Source organism: Zonotrichia albicollis, chromosome 16 (genome assembly GCF_047830755.1).
Source record: "Zonotrichia albicollis isolate bZonAlb1 chromosome 16, bZonAlb1.hap1, whole genome shotgun sequence".
Classification (NCBI taxonomy): Eukaryota; Metazoa; Chordata; class Aves; order Passeriformes; family Passerellidae; genus Zonotrichia; species Zonotrichia albicollis.
In genome coordinates, this window is record NC_133834.1 from 5,723,777 (window position 1) to 5,747,655 (window position 23,879).

The following is a 23,879-nucleotide window of genomic DNA, read 5'->3' on the forward strand; positions in this document are numbered from 1 at the left end:
GACAGGGACTGAGGGACAGGGACAGACAGAGGGAAGAGAGAGGGACAGGGGACAGACAGAGGTACAGGGATAGGGATAGGGATAGGCATAGGCATAGGCATAGGCATAGGCATAGGCATAGGCATAGGCATAGGCATAGGCATAGGCATAGGCGGACACGGGGACAGGGACAGGGGCGGGGATAGGGACAGGGATAGGGATAGTGCGGAGAGGGGAACATGGACACGGAGACAGGGAGAAGGACAAGGGGAGAGGGACGGGGACAGGGATATGGACAGGGACAGGGACACGGGGACAGAGACAGGGATAGGGACAGAGACAGAGAACAGGACAGGAACGAGGACAGAGAAGGGAACAAGGATAGAGCGGGGTGGAGGGACAGAGACTGTGACAGGGATAGAGCCGGGGAAAACAAACAGAGCGGGGGACAGTGACAGAGCGAGGGGACGGGGACAGGGCAGGGTGACAGGGCTAGAACAGGGGACATGGCCAGGGCAGGGTGACAGCGCTGCGGGCGCTCCCCGGGCCCCCGGGCAGGCAGGCGGGGCCGGAGCCGGGCCGGAGCCGGCAGGACGGAGCCGCTGCTGGGTCCCGGGGATCGAGCGGTGCCAGCCCGGGACAGCCCGGGGGTGGTGCCAGGGCTGGGGGAGCGGGAAGGCACCGGGGGCTCCGTGCCCGGCCGCACTCACATGTGCCACCTCCCTGCTGTCCCTACTCTGGAGCATCAAATAGCACGGGCAGGAAGGTGTCAGTTTCTGTACCAGCGTTGTATGCTTTTTAGTGTTTATTTGTATTAGCTAATGTGTATGTACATTTATTTGTATTAGCTAATGTGTATGTACTTTGTGTTTATGTTGTACTTATGGATACTTTACACAACTTCATGTTTTGTGTTCTCCTCTGGTGACTCCAAGGAACAGACACCAAACCAAAAGATTCTCAGAGTCCTTTTCTTGAGTGATCACACTGAATCCAAAATGCAATAAACCACAGAACTAATTCAAATTATTTTAAAATAGCCCTGTGTTTACCAGCAGAGTCTATTCCATTCTTGTGCATCTCCTAGCTTGACTGTGATTTTTTGAGTCCTGTTTCACCCTTTATTCTTTGGGAACCATGGATGTGAATTTCCTGGCAACAGAAGGAACACAAGCGTGCACTGGAGTATTCCTGACAGCACCTGCTGGCCCATGGCTGAGTGCCAGCGGGGACCACACTCCTCACGGCCTGCCACAGAGGTGCTGCCTCCTGTGATGGCTTTGCTCTAAAAACCCCTGGGCAGAGCTGGTGAGTTGCCCTTCCCAGACTTTCCCAGCCCTTCCCAGGCTGTGGGTGCTCAGCAGGGCTGGCAGCACCTGCCTTGGCACGGCAGCCTGTCTGGCATGGCCAGCTCATCACCCATGATGGTCAGGACAGGTTCCATGGCCAGCCTGTCCTCTGTGCCCAAGCCGGGCCATGTGTCACAGCCAGGCTGCTGTCCTTCATGGCCATGCCCATCCTTCATGGCCATGGTGTGGCCACTTCACACATCCAGACTGTCCTTCGTGGTCAGGCCTGTTCTGAACGGCCGGGCCATTGTCTATGGTGGCCAGGCTGGTCCTCCTTAGCCTGTCCTCGGGCTGGCAGCCGGGCCAGGTCCTGCCGTACCCTGCGGGACCGTGCGGTGCCGAGCGGGTCCGTGCGGTGCGCTTCGAAGCGGAGGGGTCGGAGCTGCCCGGAGCGTATCGGAGCAGAGGGGTCCGTGCGGGCGGAAGCGGAGTGGTCGGTGCGGAGCTGTTCGAAGCAGCGGGGTCGGTGCATCCCGGTTCGGAGCGGAGGGCTCGGTGCCTCCCGGAGCGGGGAGTCCGTGCCGCCCTGTTCGGAGCGGAGGGTTCCGTGCCGCTCGTTTCGGGAGGGCTCCGTGCCGCCTCTCGGCGGAGGCGGCGGTGGAGGCCGCGCCCGCCGGGGAGTGACGGCGGCCGCACTTCCTGCGGGCGAGCGGCGGCGGCGGCGGAGCCGGAGCCTTTGTGCGGCAGCGGCAGCAGGGTCCCCGCGGCGCCCCGCGGCCCCGGGCGGGCGGGCAGCAGCGCAGGCGGCGGCGGCTGCACTGCGGATACCGGCAAGGGGGAGCCGCTGCCCCCGCCTCCAGCGCCGGCCAGGACACCGGAGGCGCCGCCGCTCAGCCGGCTCCGGCCACCAGGTATTTACCGGGCCCGTGCGGCGGGGCAGGGACACGGACAGGGACAGGGACAGCGGCGGCAGATCCGCCCGGCCGGGCCCGGGGGATGCGCTGCCGCGGTGCCGCCCGGCCGGGCCCGGGACACTTCCCCCGCACTGCCCCGCATTGCCCCCCGCACCCACAGCCCCGCACAGCCCGCACAGCCCCGGCCGGCCCCCGCACCCACAGACCCGGTGGTAAAGCTGCCCCGGCGTTCTGAGCTCGTAACGGCGCGGTCATAACCCCGCTGGGGGAAATAAAGAGGGTTTGGGGCTGTTCTCCCCCCAGGTCACCAAAGTTCTCTTTGGGGAATTCACTTCACTTCAGGGGGCTCTGCCCACTCCCCCCCTGCTTTCCCAAGGCAGCCAAGGGTTGGTGAATGGGGAAGGGAGAGATGCTAAAATTGCCTGAAAATCTCTGTAGCAAGAAGCTGGGCTTCTGGTGACAGGAGTGAGTCCCCACGGGGACAGCGAAGCAAGGCATCATGCCGTCATTTAAGAGTGCTTTTGAAACTCCTTGCCTCGTAGGTTAATTTCACCGGCTTGTGTGGTTTTTTTCAAAGATTGATCACAATCTAGGAGTTTAAATCCTGTTTGTGTACTTGGTGGGATGTTGATGGTACAGAAATGACACAGTTCAGCATTTCCATGTACAACCCCAGAGTATTAAAACGTTCAGATTGAATAGGTCCTCAATAGGCAACAGGCAATATTCAAATGTCTTTGCTCTTCAGATCTCTCTGACAAGGAATTTGGGATCTGTCTCTTATCTCTTTCTTGCACCATTTTCTTACCTAGGTCGTGTTTTCTGTTTACAAGCCTGAAGATGGCTGCTGCTGCTTCCTGCAATGTGGAAGAAGACGAGAGCCTGAAGGGATGTGAACTCTATGTTCAGAAACACAACATCCAACAGATTCTAAAAGAATGCATTGTAAACCTCTGTATAGCAAAGCCAGACCGACCCATGAAGTTCCTCAGAGAACACTTTGAAAAATTAGAAAAGGTCAGTGATTTTCAGGTGACAGTTTCCATTTATAAAATGAAAAAGATTGTTTAAAGATTTCAAATGTTTTGGTACTTTTTTTTCTTTTTTTAAATGATCACACAACTGTGAAAATGTAAACTGTTAAGAGAAAAAGCCCCAACCCTTCATTTGTGGATGACTACTATAACATTAACTATAGTTTAGAAATTTTTGTGCATAACACCAAGATTATAATATCTTGGGAAATTGAATTTGTTAAAAATTACTGAAATTGCTTGTGAGACATGGTACCCTGAACTTTCATCTCTTGGGAAAACCTGTCTGTGGGTGCAAAATATGATGTTTATTCCAGTGTCAGGTGGTGGGGTTTTCCCTTCCCCTAAAACTGACCAAAATCAGGGAGGCAGCAATTCTCAAAATCCTTGAACTGTTTGCTATTTAACTTCACTGCTCTCTCCTGTCTACAGTGCCTGTCCCAGGATCCTCTGGCAGGGGATGCATTAAGGGAGACCTCACTTACTGTGAGTGCCTTCAGAAGCAGTGTAGAGAGGGGGAAACATTTCAGAGCATTCCCAGACAAATTCTCTCTAAAGCCCAGGGGTGTCTTTGCAGGGAGAGCACAGTTGTGTGAGCAAGTGTTGTTGTAGGATTGAGAGATAAGGCTCAGTAGTTTCTTCCTTCAGGAGTGGATAATACATAAGGGTGATATATCACCAGTGATGTAAAACATTTAATCCATCTCACTTTCTGCTTTTCAGATTAATTTTTTATATAGGTGAGTATATGCCAAATTTGTGTAGTTTTAAAAAAAATTCAAACATTGCATTTTGGTGGCAGCCTGGGACATCAGAGAAAGTACAAGGTGGCTTGTAATTGTATTTGATTATTGTGAAAAAGAAACAGTCTCTTAATTCTGTATATTCTGAACTTCTGACAGCCAAGACCCATTTTGAGAGAATCAAAATTGTTGAATTTCATCACTGTGTTGTGAATTATTATCCATTATAATGTGGAATTTTGGGCTTCTTGAAAAGAAGGATAAACACCATTCTTGAAGAAGACCCATTAAAATATGCTGTGGTATTATGGGATATGCTCCATTGCTGGAGGGATTTCTTGAGGAGCTGTACTAGGGGAGTTTGGTCATCATCATTTGTTGGTGTTCACACAGCACACACACCTGACACAGAAGGGCAGCTCCTACCCTTGAGAAATGCCATTTTCTCTCATGTGATCTCCCATTATTTCCCAAAGAGCAGCAGATGCCAGGATTGTGTAGGACATCAATCAGGATGCCAGCACAGGAGCTGATGGATATCACTAGTCTCAAAATGGAAGATGATTTAGACACATCAAGGCATCAACTGCAGGGAATATTGTGCTTGCTGTGGGAGGACACAATCTTGGCACTGCCTCTCCAGAGCAGCCTGGGGGCTGAGCCTGCTGAGCCTGCAGGCTTTAGGCTCCTTCTGGAGGTTTCCAGCACTGTAATTCTTGTTCCTACAGCAGTTTGACTCCCTTGTTGCTCAAACATCTCCGAGGACTTCCTTGGGATAAATTGCACTGTGAAGGATTTTCTGCTGTAGAATAATATTTTGACTTAGCTGGTTGGGTGAGAGCAGTTGAAAGGAAGACTTCTAAAGATAGAAAAATCTTTCAATAAGTTTTATCCTGTTTTTATACACTTGTCATATACAGGTAGTTTAAAGAATCCTAATGGAATTGTGAATTTAGCAATTGTTCATTAGATTTTTGTAAATGTGCAATACTGACATGGCACATTCACTATTAGCTCCTTTAATTTGGTCCTGTGGAGGGAGAGAGGTGAAAATATTTGGGTTTAATAATGATTTTCTAAGCAAAGTAATGCATTTTTCCACCTAAGTGTGGTATTGTGGGGTTATTTTCCAAACTCATTGAGATAAACAACACATTCCACTGAAGAGAGCAGGAGAAGAACAGTTTATCTGTCAAAAACACATGTGGGAAGTTTAGAGATGAAGTGTAGGTTATTTTTCAAGTGGTTAAAAAATGAGCTTGTGGAAAACAAGTAGAGCTTCATCAATGTACTGGAGCTACCACAGAAGTGAATAGAAAAAAAAAGAGTAAGTTTAATTTTGCTAATTTTAAACTCAATTTCATAAAATCAACACATAAAAGTAAGATTTATTATAGGCAAGATCAGAGAGGATCATAAATGCTTCTCACCTTCTGGTGACATCAGAGTTGGGTCCCTTGCCCTCAGCCTGCTGCTAAATGCGAATGGATCAGGGACTAACCCTGACCCCAGCACACCCACGGCCCCGGGTGTCACTGCCAGGTGTCCCACACCAGGGGCAGGTTTGTCATGGCAGGAATTGCTGTTTGCAGCACTGAGAGCAGAGCCAGCAGTGAGGTAATGCCCAGGGGATGTGGGCTCAGCTCTGAGCCTGGGCCACTCTTTATTCACAGCATGGACATGGCCTGAGAGGGCTGTAAAGGGAGAACATCAATAAATACTTCTGAATAAAGTACTGCAGACTGAGGTTTGAGGTTTGATTCTGAAGGAGTGCCAGTGTTACAAAGAACACTCCCCCAAAGCCTTTCAACTGCACCTTATTTGTATCAAGTACAATGTCAAAAACCATTACTCTGAAAATAATTGTGGGAAAACTTTAGTGCACATTTTTCTGTTCATTTAATACTGGCAGGACCTGCTTAAGTTGCCAGTAATTGCTGGGAATCAGCCTATGTTTCTAAATTCTGAAATTTGCAAGTCACTTTTATGTGCTGTGACCCTATGGACTTCAAGATGACATCTGCTCTGATCACATTAACAGTTACTTTGTAAAAATCTACAACATGCCCTTGAGCACAGAAAATAGTTGAAAACAGTTTAGAGACTTTAGATTTTAAAATCTGTGATATTTCCTTTGAACAATTTATTTTACATTTCCCTCTGACTGTGTAGATCTTGGTGGATGGAGTGAGGAAAGTCTTTCCCTTAGGGATTGTAGTTGGGTTTTTTTTTGTAGTGAGGGAATAGATGTTAGCTAAGAAACTGTGGCATTATTTTAACAGCTGTAATTTAGTCCTATTTACTTGAGGACTAAAGGAGGCATAGCAGAAAAAAACCAGGGAACCCATATTTTTTCTCTGGTTCTTACTTTATGTGAAAAAGTCAATTACTGAGAAATGACAGGCAATGCTTTGTATTTTTAGCCATACTGAGACTGCAAAAATTTCATAGTGTCAGGCTGTTTAATGCCATGATTATGTGATCAAAGGTGGAGTTGTCTTGCCAGGCTAAGCTCAGCTGTTCCACAGCAAAAAATTTGAATAAAAAATAGAACTAATGAAGAAAATGGCACCAAAGAAGAGGCAGCAGCAGGAAACCGCAGGATGTGTTTAAAATGGCTTTGCTGAAGCCATTTTAATGTGGGGTATTTTAGAGCAGGGCTGTGCTGGCTGAGCCGGGCTTTGCTGGTACCTCCTGGAGCTGAGCTCTCTCCAGGCCCTTCTGTCGCCCTCAGCACGAGCAGGAAACAATATTTTACTCTAATAAACCACGGCCAGCGGCTCGGCAGGGTTGTTTGGGATGCAGGCTGGTGCCTCATCCTCACCGTGGCGAAGGAAAGGGAATTTTGGGCAAAATTGGGAAAATCCAAATTTGGCGCTCGAACCCCGCGGGCCAACAGCGCTGCCCGCGTGGCGCCCCCTGGCGGTGCCGGGCGGAACTGCACCCAGGCGTGCCGGGACCGGCCCTGAGCGATAAAACAAAATGCAAAAATATTTATTTCTGATAGCAAAATACTCTTTATTTACTTACCACGGGGACTTTCACAACCAAAGGTACCTGAGCACCAAAGCTGGAGCACCAGGCTCTTCTTCTACAACAGTATTCCCTCCCAGTATTTGTATTTTATCACAAAAAAGAGCCCTTCAATCAGTAATTTCCACCAGAACCTGTCTAAACTGATCAAACTAATTCTTAACAGTACAGGTTATAATTATGCAAAGTATAACTCACTGCTTTCAGATAAACTGGGGAGAGGTTACAGATTTGAAGCAAAATCACACAGAGAAAAAAAACTATAGAAAAAAATGCATTAACTAAGTAGTTTTAGAAAGCCTAATAACAATATTGTTCAAAGCTTGCCAAGCGGTTGGGTGGTATCTCTGTGGTGGTCAGAAATGTTGGTAAAGCATGCAGGAACATACCTGAGGTGCTGATAGACGCTCAGCAGTGGGAGCAGCAGCTGCCCTGGCTGTGTGGCTGAGCAGGCTGGGGCAGCCTCTGTCCTGCCTCTCCCCTGGGATCAGCACTGGCAAGAGCTGGAGGAAAAGCAGCTCAGGTGGGACCTCTGGGACTGCCAGAGCCAGCCCCAGGCAGTGTTGTGATAGGTGACAGTTTTCTTGGGAGAAGTAAAGGAAAACAAGGTGAATTTTTAAAGCCATCCCCAGGCAAATTTCCTACATGCAGGGAAGGGTGGAGGATGAAGGGAATAAGAGCAGAAAGAGAAAAAAAGTTTTTTCCATAAGAAATAAAATTAGTTATAAGCAAACTCATGCTCATATGAGCTTGACTTTGTGTGTCCACAAGTATGAGTGGCTTTCCCACTCTGACAGCCTAAACCTAACAAAACCAGAATGCAGTGAACATGGAAGAAATTCTGCCTGGAAGACTTCTTTGTTTCACATCTCAAGCTGCCCTGTTTTACATTCATCAGGCTCCTTAATCCACTTTTATGTGGGCTTGTCTCCTCTTACACAAGCTATGTGTGCATACATTGTTATTTGGCTGGATTTTAAGAATCAGAAGTGTTGGCTATGATTCTCTTTGATTATATAAGCTTTCGAGTATCAAAAATAGGGTCTGTGTTTTGTAACATAACCTCTCACTTTGCTGTGAGGCAAAGAAAGGAGGGAAGAGGTGGTGATGGGTTGGGATGCTGAAGACGCTGGTGGGGGAAGACAAGAAGTGTGAACAAGCTGCAGAAGGTGAAACAATGGCAGTAAAGGGTCTGGGGGAGGTCAGCCATGCAGCTGGAGTGTCACCAGAGCAGGTGGATTTTGGGCAGGAGATTTTTGCCTAGATTGGAAATTGGGAGTGATCTGAGATGCAGAGAGAGACCACGGAAGATGCAGGAATAGTAATCAAAGTGGAGGATAACTATGGAGGGGGTAAATACCTTGGCAGGATGGTAGGGAGGGCATTTAAAGATATTTCTTAGAATTGCTGTAGAAGAAAAGTAAAATGGAGCAGGGGGAAGGCAGTGGAACAATAATTGGGATTGTGTGAATAACAAGGCTGAATTGATCACAAAGATTGTCTGTCCTGGCAAAGATAAGACTGGAAAGAACATTAAGATCTCCCAGATTTTTCCTGCTTTTAATGATGGTATCAGGCAGTCCCATGCTTCAGCAAAATGAAGTGCTTTGCCTTTGTCCTTTATTGGCTGCTGTAAATCATCAGCCCAAGGAGTCGTGAGGGGTGTCAGAAGCCCTCCTGGCACGGAGAGCATCTCCTCTGGGTCAATTCCAGTGCAAAGAGAGATTAGTTACCTGTGCATGAACCTTCCTGCACATTTTCTGTGAATAATCCAGGTCTGTCAGGCAGAACAGTTTATGAATGTGCTTGAGGGGGAAAAAAACCCCAACCATTTAGAGTGTACTTGGTGGTGTGGTTTTTGAATGCAGTGTATACATTGTAGGAAGCAGAGGAGAGGTACTGAGCTTTGATATCAAATGTATGACTTGCTTTTAAGTCTTTTTGGGATGTTGTTGTAAGGCTGGAGCCCCCTTGGTGCTTTCCTTCCTTCCTTTGCTTTGGAGCACCCTTAGGTGCTTTCCTTCCCTCAGCTCACCTGAGTTTCCAGGTAATGGCAAAGCCTGAAAGGAGAGCCTGGGAGAGGAAGGGAATTTCTGTTCAGAAATGCTCCAGCTGATAGAGAAGAAAGCTTCTGGGTCAGGAGGTGTGTGTGCTCTTAAGCAGTGGTCTGAAAGGAAAGGTAAACCTAGAAAACTGTCTCAGCATTGTGGCTGCTTCACTTGCAGTGCTTAAACTCATTAAAAGTTTATGGAAGCATTATCTGGGGGAGATGCTGAGGGCAATGTGCTAAATTCCTGTGGTTTATACCTCAGCCTCTTGTAGTTGAAAGTGGACATTCAAAAGGTAAATAGGTTCCTGCAATTGTATTTATTGGTTCTTTCAATTTGAAGCAATAATCAAAGGCAGATCCACTGCCTTACTGTTGTGCCTTCCATGTGTTTTCTCATTTGGAGGTGGACACAATTGGGCAGTATGATTATGAATTATCAGTGCCATCCAAAGAGAGAGAGAGGGAGAGAGATATCACTTGTTGTCATGACAACAAAAGATGATGAGGTGTTTACTTGGAGCTGAGTTCTGCACAAGGATTCACATCAAGCTGCATCTGAGGATTGGTGTTTGGAGAGCTCCTCTTGGAACAGCTCATTCCTCCTTCCAAACATTGCCTGCATTTGTGCAGCTTTACCCCAGGATCTGTGGAAGACATCTCTCTGAAAGCTCAGCCCAGGACAGAGCAAAGGCTTTATTTGCAGAAGGCAGGCTGTAGTTCAGGAATGGGGATCCTTCCCAGCCTGCAGCTATGGAAAACCAGCCAGTCCAGTGCCTGCTGTTTGTACAGAAGGAGTTTGTAGTGAAGAGACTTCCTTTTAAAATGAATCACACCGTAACTCACTTTTATAATCCTTTCAAATCTTCTTGGCTTCTAAAAGTATTTGAGTTTAAGAGCATGCTTTGTAGTATTAATTTTATCTCACTGAGCTTCCTTTTGTATATAAATCTCTGCTGGGGTGGGGGAGATATTATTTATTAATTCCTTGGAAGTGGCTTTTATGCAATGTGTACTGAGGAGAGAAGAGTGTATTTTATATTCAAATGTGGCAAACTACAACTCTTCTCTCTGAGTAAATATGCTCTGGATAAAAAGAACTGTGTAAGTGCTGCACACCATTGGTTACCCAACTGCCCTCTTGTTGTACTTGCCTTTTAGTTAAATTTTAGCTGCTGTTCTTCAGAAAGGTCTTTACTGCCTTTCAGTTAAACCCATGGAGAAGGTGAATTTGGTTGTGTTCATTTAATATAGTCAGAGACCATTAACACTATCAGGGATAGGCAGTCAGAAATGTTATTTGAAATTCTTCAGTCACAGCTTTTGTTTTTAAACACTAGATATTAAATATAATTGTAATATATAGCACATTTTGTACTTGGACTATTTTGCTTGATTGTAGTTTAGGAATCTAGAGACAGAGGGGAGTAAGGAAGAAGTGATGAGAATGCTGAAGTAGGATTTGCAGCTCTTAAATTATAGGAAAATCTAATTGAGTCATTTTTTTATATTTCTAGTCCTGCTATTTGAATGTAAAATTAAAAAGTTTCAGTAAGGATTTAATACATCTGAAATTCTGGGTTTTTTTGGTTATTACAGCATCAATGTCAACTGTACTGTGGCCTGGGAGTTTTGGGATTGTAAGCCAAATTCAAACCCCAATTGATCTCAGAAAGAACTTTGCACTTTTTGAGGCAGATCAAGGTCTTGAAAAGTCAGATCTTTAGCCAGCCCTCTACATTTTATATCTGATCTTGTCCCCTCTATTTCAATAATGCCTTCTTCAAAACAAGAATGTGTGACTTGTTGCTTTGAGTCATGCAACGTGGGAAATACTGCTCAGTTATTTATTTCAGGTAACAATAGTGCATCAAGGACTGGTCAGAGGTTAATGAGAAGGGCAGTGTCAATGATGGCGCAGGAATTGACTGGAATAAGACCAGAAAAGACAGGTGGCATGATGGATTTGATGTAAACACCAATGGCAAGACATATATTAATCATCCCTTTTTCTTGCAAGCTCTAAAGTTGTGAGCCTGTGCCAGTTTTCTGTGCTGCCCTTTCCTGGTGCCATCCATACCTGATGAGCTGTGCATCAGTCACTTCCTCTGTCAGTGGGACCAGCTGGTGATGCTGGGGCTCTGCCACTCGTGCTGGTGCTCCCAGAATCTCCCTCCCTCCTCACTCCCATCCTGGCTCTGAGTGAAAAATCTCACTGGAGATTTCCTGTAGGACAGAGGCCAGGTCCTGGCAGTTCATCCCATCAGTTGGTGGAATGTTGCTTTATGGGGTGTGCAGGGAGCTGAGCATTGCTGTGCTGTCTTTTTGGGGAGCCTGCAGTGCTGCTGAGCTGAGTTATCTGAAAAACCCTGGAGTGTGCCCATCCCTCAGCATGGCTCTGGGGCTGCCAGGCTCTGGGGTTTGCCTGCACAGAGGAGGTGGCAGCACACGAAACTACTGCTGCAGCAGCCAGCTTGCCTCCTTACAGTGCAGTGCTCCTGCCCTCTGGTTCCTGTACCAGGGAACAGAATTTATGGTCCACCCCATCTCCAGTTCTCCCTGCCTTTAGTGGAGATTGGGATGAGCCAGCCCCAAGGGGCAGTGAGTGTGCTGTGGCTGAGCAGTGGCAGGGCTGAGGAGGAGGGCTGGCTCTGAGCAGACAGCTCCTGACTGACAGACATGGATGATGCAAAGGGAATTTTTACTCCTTTTTGCTTTCCCTTGGATCCGAGGAAGCTGAGGGGTAGAACATGGGGCTCTGGGAAAATACTGTAATTATGGGTAATCTGGTTTGTCTCTATCCTTTGGAAGTCAAATTCAGTGTATGAATTGACAGTCTTGCAACTCTGACCTCCTTTCTTGAAGGTTTTCTGTACTGTTCTCTACTCTTGTTACTCTCTCTTCAGGGATTCCCTTTCCTATTTTATTCTCTGTTCCACAAGCATGAAATTTGGAGAATAACCTCCCCATTGGCCAGCTGGTGCTAGGCCAGCCACCATCTCTCATAGTCCTCTGGAGCCTACCTTGGATCCTATTTGCTTGGAAAGAATCCCATTGATTGTAAATCAGTTTTATGGCAGAAATTCTGGAGTAGGGAGCATCTTTGTTGTTTGTGGTGATAGCAAGCTTGCAAAACAAAGCAAGATGAAGAAACCAATCTAATTTATCAATGTGTGACTTCTGAAAAATTGTTTGTACTAAAGACAATGATGTGTACAATCCAACTGAGAAAATAATGCTGTGAAGTTGGAGAGTAAGCAATGGAAGTTTTGCTTTCTCAACCAGGAGTAGATGCAAAGATATGCCTGCACTTTATATATATTGGTTGCCACGATGTGTAAGAAAGAATTGAACAGGTGAAATGCCTGTACACAGGTTGTGGTTAATGCCATTCTCATTAAATCTGTAATTTTCGTTCAGCAGTGCAAACGGACCATCACCCAAACACTGACGTGAACGGGCTGCTGATATCTATAAAAGAAGGTCAAATTGACTGTATCCACGAGTAAGAGCTGCTTCACTGTCCCTTTTTCCTTGCAGGAGGAATGCAAGCAGATCCTGGCCCGGCAGAAGTCCAGCTCCCAGTCGGATTCCCACGACGACGAGGTTTCCCCGCCGCCGCCCAACCCGGTGGTGAAGGCGCGGCGCCGGCGCGGCGGCGTCAGTGCAGAGGTGTACACGGAGGAGGATGCTGTGTCCTATGTCAGAAAGGTACCCTGTGCCCTCCCTCTGCCTCCCACATGTGCAAGGCATCACAGTGACTCGTGTTCTGTCCCTGATTTGGGCTCCCGGGCCAGCCTGGAGGGTGGTGTCCCCATGCTGGCATAAGCAGAGCCTGACCATCTTCACACTCAAGGTCTTTTTCTCTCCTTGACTGAGGATTTCCCCTATCAATGAGATTTCAGAATTCACTGTTCCTTCTTTTTTAAGATGTGCTGCTCATCTAACAGGGTCAGTAATTCACAGCCATTTTCTTGATAGTCACTGGCTTCAGCATCGTCTGAGTTTGATCAGAAAATCTCATTATTCAGGACAGCTTTTCTATTGCTGCATTTCCTGTTTATTTTGTTTTTTGTTTCCAAAGTCAGGCCTGCCTCAAGTTTTCTTTAATCTAAGTCATTTAGGTTTCCTAGACCACTCAGGCACGTATTTCCCCTGTTGATTAGGTACCACCTAACCCACTGAATTTTGGAAGTGTCTTGACTGTACTTGGGTGAGTTTGTGTGACCATTGTCTTTGAAGAAATGCCAATCCCAAATTAGATAATTTCTTCACTAGGAGCTCTATTTTGGGCTTCTCTCTTTTTAACTGCCTTTTTCAGAAAAATATCTAGCTATGTTATATCTTTGATATCTCTTAATAACTCTGCATTTCTTTTTACACTGGGTAAATCTTTCAAATATCTAGCTATGTTATATCTTTGATATCTCTTAATAACTCTGCATTTTTTTTTTGACACAGGCTAAAGTTTTCAAAGATTATTGAAAGAGAGACATTACAATAGCATGTGTCATGTTTGTTTAGGGAGCCAGGCTGAAAATGTATTTCATAAGGTTGACAGATGCTGCTAATGTGCTTTTGTGCACGCCTGGAGTAGCTTTAACTCAAAGAGCTTTTTCTTTATGGGAATGCATTTTGTCAGTCACTGTTTTTTTGGCAGAATGCTTTTTGCCTTTGCAGTCAGATGTGCTTTTGTCATCTGCTTATGATACAAGTTCACTGGCTGCTCTGGGGATTTGTGTCCCAAAGAAAAAAAGGAATTGGGAGAGCCATTTATCCTAAAAACAAATGTGTAAGAGTATTCTTGTGGCAGTTAAATAATGTTTGCAAGTGTAATTTGCAAATTTTAACAGCACTGTGGTCAAGCTGTTAATGAATGCCTTGCACTGTTAAAAAACTTGTGTGATACTTCAGAAGCCTCTTTAAAACACTTTTATTTCTGTGCATTTTGCAATATCCCCCTAAAAAACTTCCATGAAGAGATCCCATTTGTTTCTGCTTATTATGGGTTCCATCTGACTCTTCTGAAAATCAAAGGAAACATCCCTTCCCACCCCTCTGAGCAATTCTTTTATGTTTATAATGGAACCTGAAGTAAACTTTGTTTTCTTCATTTCTCAACAGTGATGTCAGTGAGCCCTGACAGTAGCATGAGTAGGCAAGAACCAGAAGCAGCAATACAGATCATATTCTGTGTCCTTTGACTAGTCCTGTTATGATTTTAATTTCCTAGGAACTGACTGATCCTAAATAAAAATAATTTAGGAGATAGTTTCTTGTACAGCTGCAGATGCTGGAAGGAATACAGAGCTAGCACTGGGAGGATTTGTGTCAGTGCTTTGTCTTCTGCCATAAGCAAAGGAATTCCATGGTGAAACCCATGGATGTGTGATTTCTAGAACACAGAAATAAAAGGAGACACGGAAAGGACAAATTATGGAACAAATTTAAGAGAGTAAAAAGCAAGGCAAAGGTTGTGTTAGACTATTGCAAACAGATGGAATTTTAGATAGTAGTCAGGAGGAACTGCTGGCTTGAATTCAGGTGTTGGATGGAAGCACATCTGGGTTATAAGCCAGTTTGAAGGATCCCTTGAAGGGGTGAGCTATAGCATGAGTAGTGCTAGAGGCAGTGAAATGAGTTATGTCCCCGGAGAGAAAATCAAAAGAGATTTAGCTTTGTGATTTGAGCAAGCACATGGCATGGCTTCCTTCTGGGGAAGATCTCTGTGGAGGGTTAGTTCATCCTTGAACCAGAGAAAGCAATATTTGTCAACACATCTGGCAACACAGCTAGCAACTAACAGAACAGGAATCTAGCTCTAAAGAGGGTGATCAGCTTGAAGAGAACCTCCAGTGATTGTTTGGAAGAGTGATGTAAGAAATGGCCAAGTGATTCTTGCAGCGTTTGACTCTGCTCAGACGCCTGGTCACGCCTAGAGAGCCTCTCCTGTGTTTTCTGTGTCCCTGCCCCAACAAACCCACAAAGGCTTGTGGCCTTCACTGCTGCAAATTTACACTGAGAAAAGCTACTCAGTGCTATTTCATCATCAGACAGAAAGGCTGGAGTTGAGTGTCTCGGTGATCTGATTATTTACCCCTTTGGCTCATCAGCAGTAAGCTGAGCTGGTGTATTCATAATAGAGCAAGGGTTCAGGTCTGCAATTCAATCCAGTGTTCCTCTGATAGGGTAAAAACCAAGAAAAAGATACTGGCTGAATTTGACATTGAGAAATTTAAACTTTTAGATAATTAGATCAGATTTCACTCTGATACAAACATGCAGTTTGACTTGATTGGAGTAATCTGATTTCTGCAGCAGTCAATGCAAGAGAGGTCTGAAGCCAGTTTGACTTTATATCTTCACAGTGCAGCATTTTCCTGTGAAATAAATCTTGATAATTCTTTGTGGGAACTGGTTCTACATCAGTTTTACCCTTTGAGGCATCCTTCTTTGGGTTGGATGAGTATTTCCTGCCTTTCCAGGATGAAAGAAGGAAAATACCTGCACATCAACACAGGTAGTAACTTGCAACAGACAGATACACGACTTCTATAATAAGAAAATGTGAGAGCTAAATGCCCCTTATCAGACCTTTACTGTGCAGTAATTGAGACTGACAAACAGATTCTGATTTTCAGATTGCAGTAAGGTTCATTTAACACTTAAAAGTTTTGCTATGCTTGATTCTAGCTTGTTATAATGAACCTATTAAGGAAAATCACATTATCAAAGACAATGGATATCTTTGACAGGTCATAATTTTGTTACAAATTCCTTGTGTCTCTCCTACTCTTGGAGTCTCTGACTGATAGGAGAAATAGAGAGATACATTATCTACTGATATCTTACCTAAATGGTTACCAAAATGGAAAGCCTAGCTTTCCAAAGTGGAAATACTCCTGAATTTCAGCTTTTATTTTAAGCACATTCATGCACAACAGGACTTTTGACATCTCTCCAGTTAACAAATAAAGACCTCTTCATTGTCAAATGGAAATTCTGCTTGTTTGCCATGAAGCCAAGGCACAGGATTTGACTCAAGTGGGCCTATCAGGAGCTTGGTTCCTTATACCACAGGCAGTACTGAAAAATATGATGTATTCAACACATTTTTTTACCTTTTTCCTAAAGAAATGTTGCTATTTTCACAGTTTTAAAAGTAGGTTGCTTCTGATATGGGTTGGAAGGAAGAGGAACATAAAATACATTTTCCTCAGTCCAAGATACTTGAAAGGAGATTACCCAGCTGCCAATATCTCCTAATTACAGTATTTTATGGATATGCTTCTCCTCAGTCATCTCTGATCTTATATTGCCTTTCTGAGTGTCATTTTGAGAACAAAATTTCTTATCCACACATTATCAAAACTGTAATTTATTACTTTCTTAGTGGCTTTATATTATAGCCTAATCCTGTCGCAGGGCCTGAAATGAAATCCCATCCATTTTCTGGAATAGTGGAATTTTCTGTAGATTTCATGATTTGTGAGTGGATACAATCAGGCATGTAATTACCTCTCATTCTTTTCTCTACAGGTTATTCCAAAGGACTATAAAACCATGACTGCTCTGGCCAAGGCCATCTCCAAGAACGTGCTCTTTGCTCATCTTGATGACAATGAACGGAGGTATGAGGGGCTTTATGACTCAAGGGAATTCACAGCTTGGTGTGAGGACAAAAAAGATTAAATTAAATTAGATTAAATTGGATTAAATTTCTTCTCAGGGTCCAGAACTGCTCTCACTGATGCATTTGAGTCACACCCTCAAACATGCTTATGGTATTATGACAGAGGGTAAAACCACAAGGTAAAAAAGGACAAGAAGAGGTTAGCGTGTATTCAGACATATTTAATGTTTTCAGAACAGATAGGCCTAATAAACTTTATTCTAGATTACTTAATTAGCTAAAGCAATCTCAGAAGCATTTGTCATTACTTCTGAAACTCAGGCAAGACAGGTCAAGTGCTGAATGAGTGGGAAAGAAAAAACATAATGTCTGTAAAGAGATAAAAGGAAATGACAGGTAAATTGTTTTGTTCTTGGAAAAACTGGAGGAAACAAATTATGTGTAAGCACCTGAAGGAGACCAAGGAGTTCAGTAAAAGCCAATGTGACTTTTAAAGGCTTGAAAATTTCTTTCCAGAGCTGATAGCAAGCTGTACAGCTGTGGGAGGCACAAAGGAGGCCAAACAGCTCAACTTCCAGTAATGATTTTTACATTAATGTTTATGATGGATTCATTAAAAAACCAGAGAAGTGTGTCTTTAGAGAAACTACTGTGCAAAACTGATGGAATTGTACAAATAGCAGGTATCACTGGTCCTGCATTCCAGTGGAAAGGTGCATTGAAGGGGTTGTTCTGCTTTTCACCATTATTGTCATTAGTGGCCTCAGTGGGACAGGCGATGAGTGTTGAACTTTTAGCTGACATGAAGATGGGAAGGGCTGCTAAAGCACTGGCAGACAAGGATAGCATTCAGAATTATGCTGACAGCTTGAAGGAATGTTCTAGTAAAAGCAGGATGGGTTGACACTGAGCCAAGTGCAGAGAAGTATTCCTTAGGCAGGAAAAACACCTTTATGACTATAAGACAGTTCTGGTAGTTCCTTGAAAAACTATGTGGAACTTATTGTGCCTCATGGTCTGAATAACTGTCACTAATGTAAACCCTCTTTTTTTTTTTGAAAATACTATTTTTTTTTTTCTGGGGTAACTAAACAGAACATGCAAGATGTCCCAGTGTTGGAAAGATTTCAGCTGGAACACTGTGTCCAGTTTGGGCACTGCACTTCAAGGAAAAGCAGTTGTAGGAAATTCATGGAGGAGTGGTGAGAATGATCCAGACCTAGATAACCTCACTTCTGAGGGCAGAATGGGATTGCTTGGCCTGCAGAATAAAAGTTGGGGCAGAGGGATGCAATAATAGCTTATAGTTGCATGTGAATTATGCTATATGAGTGATAAACTGCTCTGTGGGCCAGAGGGTAAAGAAAATCAATTTTAAAAATTGTTTTCTCCAGTGGGAGAGAGTCAAGCCAGATCCAAGAGGAGTTCTCTGATTGCTTGGGTCGGTTGTGGAGCCTCCACCACTTGAGGCCATTAGAACAGATTAGGCTGCCAGGATTGACAAGATCAGCCCTGCCTGGCAGCAGATAAGGCTCAGTGAGAGCAGGAGCTCCTCACCAACCCCACTTTCTGTGCTCCCACGGTCAGAAAAGACAAAACTTTCTCTACACTGGTGGTTTCAGTTCTGGCAGAACATCAGCAGCACAGTCCCTTGGTGGGGCTACTCAAATGCACTCAAAGCACATTCCAAGAGTGCAAATTTTGCTCCCTCTTGCAGATGTTGACACAGTTTAATTACTTTGCAGTCTTAATGATATCCTGTTAACATGCAGATTTCTGGAGTAATTAGAAGAGGATGAAGTTTGCACATTTCTTGCAGCTTTTTCACCCACAGAGGAGAATCCCTGTACAGAACTGCTGCAAATACTGATTATGCTGTCAGCATGCTGATGTGCCAGGCACTGAAGGATAGGTTTTAGGGCTGGAAAAAAAGGATATTTCAGTAATTTGTTATCAAAATAGGGTGAGAGACAAGATCTGAAGGACAAATGCTTTTTCTTGCGCTGTGCTGATTGCACATCATGATCATGGTCTCTCCTATCTGTTCCCTGTGTCCCATTTTCCGCTGTCCTCTCATGGATTTGTGGTAGGAGTGAGAAGAGACCTGCACAGGCTCCCTTGTGTGTGCTGCAGGTGCATTGTGGACTCTTTGCTTTTGCAAATTAAGGCTTGGCCAGGTGCATTCTGCCTCTGCTGTCAGAAGATTCAGGAGCTGCTGGGCTGTGCACTGGAGCATGCTCAGGTTCAGACCATTTCCCTGCTCAGGGATGTGTCCAGAGGCCTCCTCTGAGCCTCGTGATGAGCACAGCAGGCTATTGCTGACATCAGGAAAAATAAAAGGAGCCCACAGAAGGATGCATATTCTGCTCTGCAGACAAGATTGAAATGAAGGAATAAACTGAGATCGTGCTCTTGCCCTTGTCTGGTTGCATTTGTCAAGTGTGGAGAAGTCAGCAAGTCAGAGCATACCATTGCCATCACTCCCAGTCTGCATCTCCTTAATGCAAATATGTAGTTCAGGGAAGGAAGTGGTAAATTACTTCATTTGGGCTCTTGCAATGGTGGAAAGCTGGGTAAGGTTATTTTATTTTCTGTGCTGCAGTGGTGGTGTTTATTAGCTTGTGTTTATGCTTTCTACACTGAAGATATCATTGTTTTATCTAATTTCATGTTTGATTAAAATGTAGGTGTTCAGATGGGGGAAGGATGGACTAGCAATTTCTCATTTACAATGGATGACTCTTGCATTTTTTCTTTCTTCAAAAGGATATTTGTGTTAGCCTGCTCTGACTTGTGTTGCACTTGCTGCTTGGCAGCTGTGAAACTTAAACCCTTATTTATAAAGGCAGAGTGTAGTATACAATCTCTGTGTCATATATTCCATATGAGGGGTTGGTTGCATGAGAAATCATGCTGAAGTTAAGGTAAACAAGGGTTTTTTTTGCAGTGGTGTTGGAAATACTTTTCTTCGAGTCTTATTTTAGAGCACATCTTTTCCTGTGCCGTGCTTCAGGCAGGGCTGCCATCCATGTCCTACACACACAGAGAGTCCCTGGTGTAAAATTATACTGAAAAGTGCAATGAAAGGGAAATGTAACTGCAACAGTACCAAGAGCAGCAGAGCTGGTTATCAGCAGCTTTTGCCAGGATGCTCAGGAGTTGCTCACATTGCAGAGAGCAGTGCAGCTCTGTGCAGTGACCTGGCACTCCACTGTTGTCTCATGGCACTTGGTTAAACTCCGGAGTGAGGTCTTGGTTCTCCCAAAGCCAGTGGCAAAATGCCCCCTACCTGAAGTGGGAATGTGGTTTTAGCTGTGAGACACTGCTGTTTTATTTGAATAATATGGTTTGTGTTGAGGGGATTTTCCTTGCTGATCTTATCCCTTCTGTCTCTGAGGCGATCTCACGCTTCAGACCTGCTCTGAAGATGATTCAGGGTTTGCACCAACATCCCCCCTTCTTTGGCCAGTCTGTGTGGGAGTTTTGCACGTGGGTGAGGCTGGTGAGGCCAGTGCTGTGCCACTGCTCTGCCTCTGCAGCCTCTGAGGATTCCTGCCTGTGCACAGATAGAATTACACCCAGAACTTGGCAGCGCTCTGTTTCCTCTCCCACTCCTGGATATCCAGCAGATTAACATCCTCTAACATCCTCCCAGTTGTGAAATGGTGTATAAAGTCAGAATTGGTGACAAGGGGCCAGCCTCAGTGACCTTTTTCTGACCTCTTGTGATTAATCTCTTCTAACCCAGCAGTGTAGCAGTGAAGATTTTTCATTGTTCATCACGTAATGCTGGAATACATTCACACCCACTTGGCTCTGCCGTGATGTTGAGTAGTAAATGGAAACAAGAGAAAGAAATTATTCATTTTTCTGCTGTGGGTAAAAATAAAAAAGTCACTTTTCATCATTTCATTGACAGGATGTTGTGTCTCTGCTGCACAGGGGCAGTGGGGAAGTTCAGAGGTGAGCTGCTGTGGGAATGAAGGCTGGACCCAAAGCTGATGATTGCCAAGGAGGAGAAGGAATTGGAACTGAAATAACCAGTAGGGGAGAGAGCAGTGTGGTGGTGTCCACAGGGTCCCAGGACGAGGGAAGAAATGAGAATGTTGGCTCCATGTTTCAGAAGGCTGATTTATTATTTTAGTATATATATTATATATATTATATTAAAACTATACTAAAAGAATAGAAGAAGGATATATATATATATATAATATATATTATATATATTATATTAAAACTATATAAAAGGATTGAAGAAAGGATTTCATCAGAAGGCTTGAAAGGAAAGGAAGTAGAATGGAATGATAATAAAATCTTGTGACTGACCAGAGTCTGAGACAGCTGGACTGTGATTGGCCATTAATTAGCAACAATCACATGAGACCAATCACAGATGCACCTGTTGCATTCCACAGCAGAAGATAATCGTTGTTTACATTTTGTTTCTGAGGCCTCTCAGCTTCTCAGGATTTTTCATAAAATGTCGCGGCTACAGAGCAGGGCTGAGAGCAGCAGAGTGTAACTCCTGCTTCCAGGCTGTTCCCAGTGCCAGGCTGCCCTGCTGAGCCATGAGCCATATCTGTCAGTCCCTGTGCAGAAGCTCAGTGGCCTCCTGACCACATAAAGAAGTGGAAAGGTTAAATGTTCACCATATTTGAGTGTAAATGCTGTGTCAAACTTGTTCATCAAGGAGTGAAGAGAGTGGATCAATGTTTAGCTAATGTAATTTTGGAAGCATTTGTTACTAATGTGCAGGCAGCTGTAAGGCTTGCAACAGTTTTCAGAATATTTTGGTGTATTTTTTTACTTGCATTATTAATAAATTGGTTTCTTTGAACAGTATAATGGTGTGCAACAGCTTTGAAAGTAAGAGGCACAAAATAGTATTTAATGTTTTTACTAAAATGTTGAGCTCTTTTGAAGACACAAAAAAAGTACCAAGCAATGAACTTGAAGACTCTGTATTTATTTCAGCAGTACAAGTGTTGTGTTTACTCTTGTGTGTTCCCTGAAAGGCAAAAGTGGGAGGATAGAGAGCATTTTTAATACCTGTGCTTGCTGGGACCAAGAAGAATGTCGGCACTTTGCAGACCAGGTTCCTCAGCCTTACCTTATTTACCATTTTTGTTGTTCTCACCTTTCCCTAGCTGCTCCATGTTTTGCTTGTTTTTTTAATTTTTTCACAGCAATGGGATATTTTTGAGTCCTATTTAGGATGTGACCAGTGCAATCAGTGGTTCCTTTCATGCAAATGTGATACTTTGGCCATGAATCTTCACCATGGATTTATGCTGTTGGTCACCCCTCCCTTAATATTCTTAGCAGTTGTGTCTTTACTTTCAATATATCTATTTTCTCAGACTATTTCTTCAATTTGTAATCATTTTACATCCTCAAATTTTTTGAAGTGCTCACCACTTCTTTGCAGCAAGGTATTGTCAAATTCAGAAAAGACACTTTTCATCTGGGTCACTAACGATCTGGGGTTTCTTTCAATACAGGCATAAATTATCATGAGAAAAGTGGCTTTCCATAGCTAACAAGTGAATTTTAGTTGTTCTCCTGTGGATCTCATATTGAAATCTTGAAACTTCTGGTTATTAGTGAATTTCAAGGACATTATTATTGCCATCAGCTTTATTCACTTCTGCATAATACCATGTTTTATTAAAGCACTGGCTGCAGGCCAGCTGGAAAGCCTCATGCAAGGGAGGCCTCATTCCTTAGGAGGAAACCTAAGACTGCACCATTCAGGAGCAAGATATTTTAGAAACAGGATGCCACAGCCATGACATATTCATTACACATCCTGTGTTTGCCTTGCACTTGTAACTTAAGTCTTTTGTCAAAAAACAAACACAGATTTAGCTTCTGTCTGTGCTTCATATATGCCTACAGCGTGCAGAACAGTGCAAGAAAAATTCCACCTTAGACAGAAAACTCAGGGTGTGGTTCCACCGTTGATTTAAGCTGAATTCTGAGCTGGTACCAAAGGATGAAGTAGCAGTGAGTGCCAGACCTAGGTTGCATGTTCCTGCTGCTCTCATGGGCAGGTGGGCCAGAGCAGCTCTCTGAAAAGGGATCCTGCCCTGCAGGGTTATTTTCAGCCAGAGCAGGTCCTTCCTGTCCCCCTGTGCCTGGCTGCAGAATGATTTGGCAAGGGGAGGGATGGAATGGGCAGGGCAGGATCTCCCCTCTTGGCAGCAGCAGGGGCTCAAATCAAACTAAACTGCTGGCAAAACTGCACCCTAATTTCCATTCTAGTCACTGGACAAGGCTAAGGATGGAAATAGATGTGTGTATTAAGCTTTGCCAAGAATACCCAAGACCTTGAGCTAAACCACTGGGAAGATGAGAGATGAAAAGGAAGAATAAGATATGAGAGGGAAATTGCACAGTGAAGCATGGCAGTGTGGGCTGGAGGGCTTTGCTGATCCCTAACATGGGTTCCTTGACTTACATTAGGATTTTTTTGGTGACCAGAGCTGGATGGCATCCTTCACCCTCCTTTTTGGGGTAGCAGAAGAGAGAGGAGATGCAGCATGATCCCAGTGTTGTGCAGATACATCCCATGAGGGTTTGTAAAGGTGTGAATGCCCCAGTTGTGCTGGAACTTCAGGAGATTCAGCAGACAGTGGTGGCTTGGGGACAGAGAAAGTGTGAATACATATTCCAAACATATTATGCATGTGTAACAGATCTGGTACTGAAGAAACTGGTGCAAATCTCCTCACTGTGTGGGAGAATTTTTCCTGATCATCATTGGCACTGGATGATTGGCCTGTCCTGTGAATTCCAGTTGTAAACAACCAAAACCAGGAAACCCAGATTTACCAAGGCATGCTAAGCAAGGCTTTTCTTCTTTGGGTGACACCAAGCTATTTTCCAGGTAAACTGCCTTGCAATCCAGCTTTTTCTCTGTGCCTTTTGTGCCTTGTTTATGGCCTTGATTTCTCATGGTGTTTAAAAGTGTTCTGTTTAACTGTGAGCTGTTCCATTGGCTGGCTGTGGATGTCAAAGGAACTATTCATGTGTTTAAATGGAAGCACACTCAATCTTGTTGAATTGGAGCTTGCCAATGAGGAATACTACTTAAACTAGAAAAAATTACAGATTTTGGAGACAAGAATCATCTGGCAGCAGAGATGGAAATGAAACCAGGTAGAGTTGCCCAGCAGTCTGGAAAATAAATGATCCAATTCTC

The 23,879-nt window shown here is 44.4% G+C and overlaps 1 protein-coding gene across 2 annotated transcripts in view; it reads left to right on the forward strand.

Moving 5' to 3' along the window:
- Positions 1-1,946: 1,946 nt before the first annotated feature.
- The window catches only part of PRKAR1B (protein kinase cAMP-dependent type I regulatory subunit beta), a 93,140-nt gene continuing 71,207 nt past the window's right edge, over positions 1,947-23,879 (forward strand). Inside the window, exons 1-4 of one of the 2 annotated variants that reach the window (XM_074553209.1) lie at positions 1,947-2,179; positions 2,995-3,199; positions 12,580-12,750; positions 16,579-16,670. In XM_074553209.1, the coding sequence (XP_074409310.1) occupies positions 3,023-3,199; positions 12,580-12,750; positions 16,579-16,670 (440 nt within the window). In that variant the 5' untranslated portion in view covers positions 1,947-2,179; positions 2,995-3,022. Of the gene's footprint in view, positions 2,180-2,994; positions 3,200-9,590; positions 9,877-12,579; positions 12,751-16,578; positions 16,671-23,879 lie in introns of those variants that run through there. The other variant, XM_074553210.1, reaches the window with a different exon arrangement.